The 2,500-nt window shown below is 38.8% G+C and overlaps 1 protein-coding gene across 1 annotated transcript in view; it reads right to left on the minus strand.

Annotated features, from left to right (window-relative positions):
• The window catches only part of LOC143297371 (cysteine-rich venom protein Mr30-like), a 20,435-nt gene that overhangs the window by 7,488 nt on the left and 10,447 nt on the right, over positions 1-2,500 (minus strand). Inside the window, exon 7 of the mRNA XM_076609679.1 lies at positions 1,651-1,736. Coding sequence (XP_076465794.1) covers positions 1,651-1,736 — 86 coding nt within the window. The remainder of the gene's footprint in view (positions 1-1,650; positions 1,737-2,500) is intronic.

Here is a 2,500-nt window from a genome sequence, read left to right on the forward strand (position 1 = left end):
AGCGTAACCCAACGCGCTTAGTCAGGCCTTTGTAGAAAAAAAGGGTGAATAAATAATAGATAAATACATTAAAAAAAATTTACTACTACCACTACTAATAATATGTATAAGGCGCAAAAAACGTGATGAAGTTAACTGTAAGCGTACATAAATAAATGTCTGAAATGTGTGTTGTTTCAAAACATACAGCTCGCTTTGAGAAATTATTTCTTTATGTGACTGTGTGTTCCATACACCCAAGTTCATCGATCGACAGCAGACACACACTAATTTCCAACGCTGCCAATGAATGATCGAGCCACTGGATCACAGCGAGTTTTCGTTCTTTCTTTCTTTAACCTTGGGAAAGTGTGACGGAATTGTGACACGTTCGAGAGTTCATTATCACTTCGAGAAATATTCTTCCAGTCGCTGCGGCAAAGGAGCTGTGAAGGATAGTCGTCGAGACATTTTATGGAAGAGCTTCGTCATCTGTTCACTGAGTAAACTGTATAATGAGCCAATTATAATGACGCCAAGAAGCTGATCCCACCCAGGTTACATACATCATAGACTTTTTGTTGTTGCGAAGTTTGAAACAGATGCACTGTCGATGCTGAGACTGGAAGATGAATTGAGGTATGTACAGCATTGTGTTCTTGTTCGTATATGTTGTTTGTCTCCACGTCTTTCTCTTATTCATAATCATGTCAGGGCCAATATTTTATTGCTTTTTCTGAACTTTTCGTCTTTTTTTTTTTCCTTTCCCTTTTACTCTTTGTCTATCCATCCATCCATCTATCTGTGTCTGTCTACCGATTTATTTATTTATTTATTTTATTTGTTTGTTTGTTTTTTGTTTTCTTGTTTTGGGGGGTTTTTTTTTGTAATTATATTTATTTCTATCTATCTATCGATATGTCTGTATTCCTTTTCCTTATTCGTTTTCAGAATTGTGTTTTTTTGTTGTCTTGTTATTTCCTTTCGGTTTTTTTTGTTTGTTTTTTTGTTTTTTTGGTTGTTTTTTGTTTTGTTTTGTTTTTGTTTTTTTGTTTTTTGGGGGGGTTGTTTGTTGTTTGTTTGTTTTTGTTTTTGTGTTGTTGTTTTTAATTTCGGCCTTTAACCCAAACTGATAATCGATAAATCGACACAGATAACTGAACAACAACATATACCATGATCGGAGGCGGCGATTACAGCCCTGTAGCACAGTTTCACATCTAATCATAGAAAGTACAAATGGCGGAATGAATGTAACACTGAATGAATGAATGAATGACTTAAAATGATTTAACATCTCAATGGTTGTAATATTGAATGAATTAATGATTTAAAATGCCTAAACATCTGAATGAATGTAACACTGAACGAATGAATGACTTAAAATGATTTAACATCTCAATGGTTGTAATATTGAATGAATTAATGATTTAAAATGCCTAAACATCTGAATGAATGTAACAGCAAACGAAAGAAAGAATGAACAAATGGCTGAATTAATGTAGAATTGAATGAATGAATGAATGAAAAAGCATAAACAGGTAACTAAACGTAAACACAGCCGAATGAACGGATGAACGAATGAACGGATGTGTGGACGGGTGAGTGAGCGAGAGTGAATAATTGAATTCATTAACGATGATTGAGTGAGGGAATTAATGAACGACCCACCGCACAACTTTCCACTGGCATCACAGTTGTCAGGGCAGTCTCCACAGTGTGGTCCGCTTTTGTATGGAGGTTTGGCGGCGTTTAGACTGCACACACACACACACACACACACACACACACACACACACACACACACACACACACACACACACACTATGTCGTTAGTTGCAAACGAGTGAGTGAGCGAATGAGAGTGTGTGTATGTTTATGTTTATTTGTATTTGTTTTTGTACCGGCTTTGTATAAAGTATTTCCTTTTATCACAACAGATTTCTCTGTGTGAAATTCGGGCTGCTCTCCCCAGGGAGAGCGCGTCGCTACACTACAGCGCCACCCATTTGTTTTGTATTTTTTCCTGCATGCAATTGTATTTGTTTTTCCTATCGAAGTAGATTTTTCTACAAAATTTTGCCAGGAACAACCCTTTTGTTGCCGTAGGTTCTTTTACGTGCGCTAAGTGCATGCAGCACGCGGGACCTCGGTTTATCATCTCATCCGAATGACTAGCGTCCTGACCACCACTCAAGGTCTAGTGGAGGGGGAGAAAATATCGGCTGCTGAGCCGCGATTCGAACCAGCGCGCTCAGTTTCTCTCGCTTCCTAGGCAGACGCGTTACCTCTGGGCCATCACTCCACTGTGTGTGTGTGTGTGTGTGTGTGTGTGTGTGTGTGTGTGTGTGTAAGAAAGAAAGAGACTCGGTTTATTGTCTATTCACTGCCAAGTGATTTAGATACGTAAGCATTAATTTCAGCACACGCACTGGCCTACACACTCACACAAAGGGTGTGGATAGTGGCTGAGGGGTGGAGTCACGTGCAGGCAGGTGGGGGTGAGTATTGAGGAAGAAGA

This window comes from Babylonia areolata, chromosome 22 (genome assembly GCF_041734735.1).
Source record: "Babylonia areolata isolate BAREFJ2019XMU chromosome 22, ASM4173473v1, whole genome shotgun sequence".
Classification (NCBI taxonomy): Eukaryota; Metazoa; Mollusca; class Gastropoda; order Neogastropoda; family Buccinidae; genus Babylonia; species Babylonia areolata.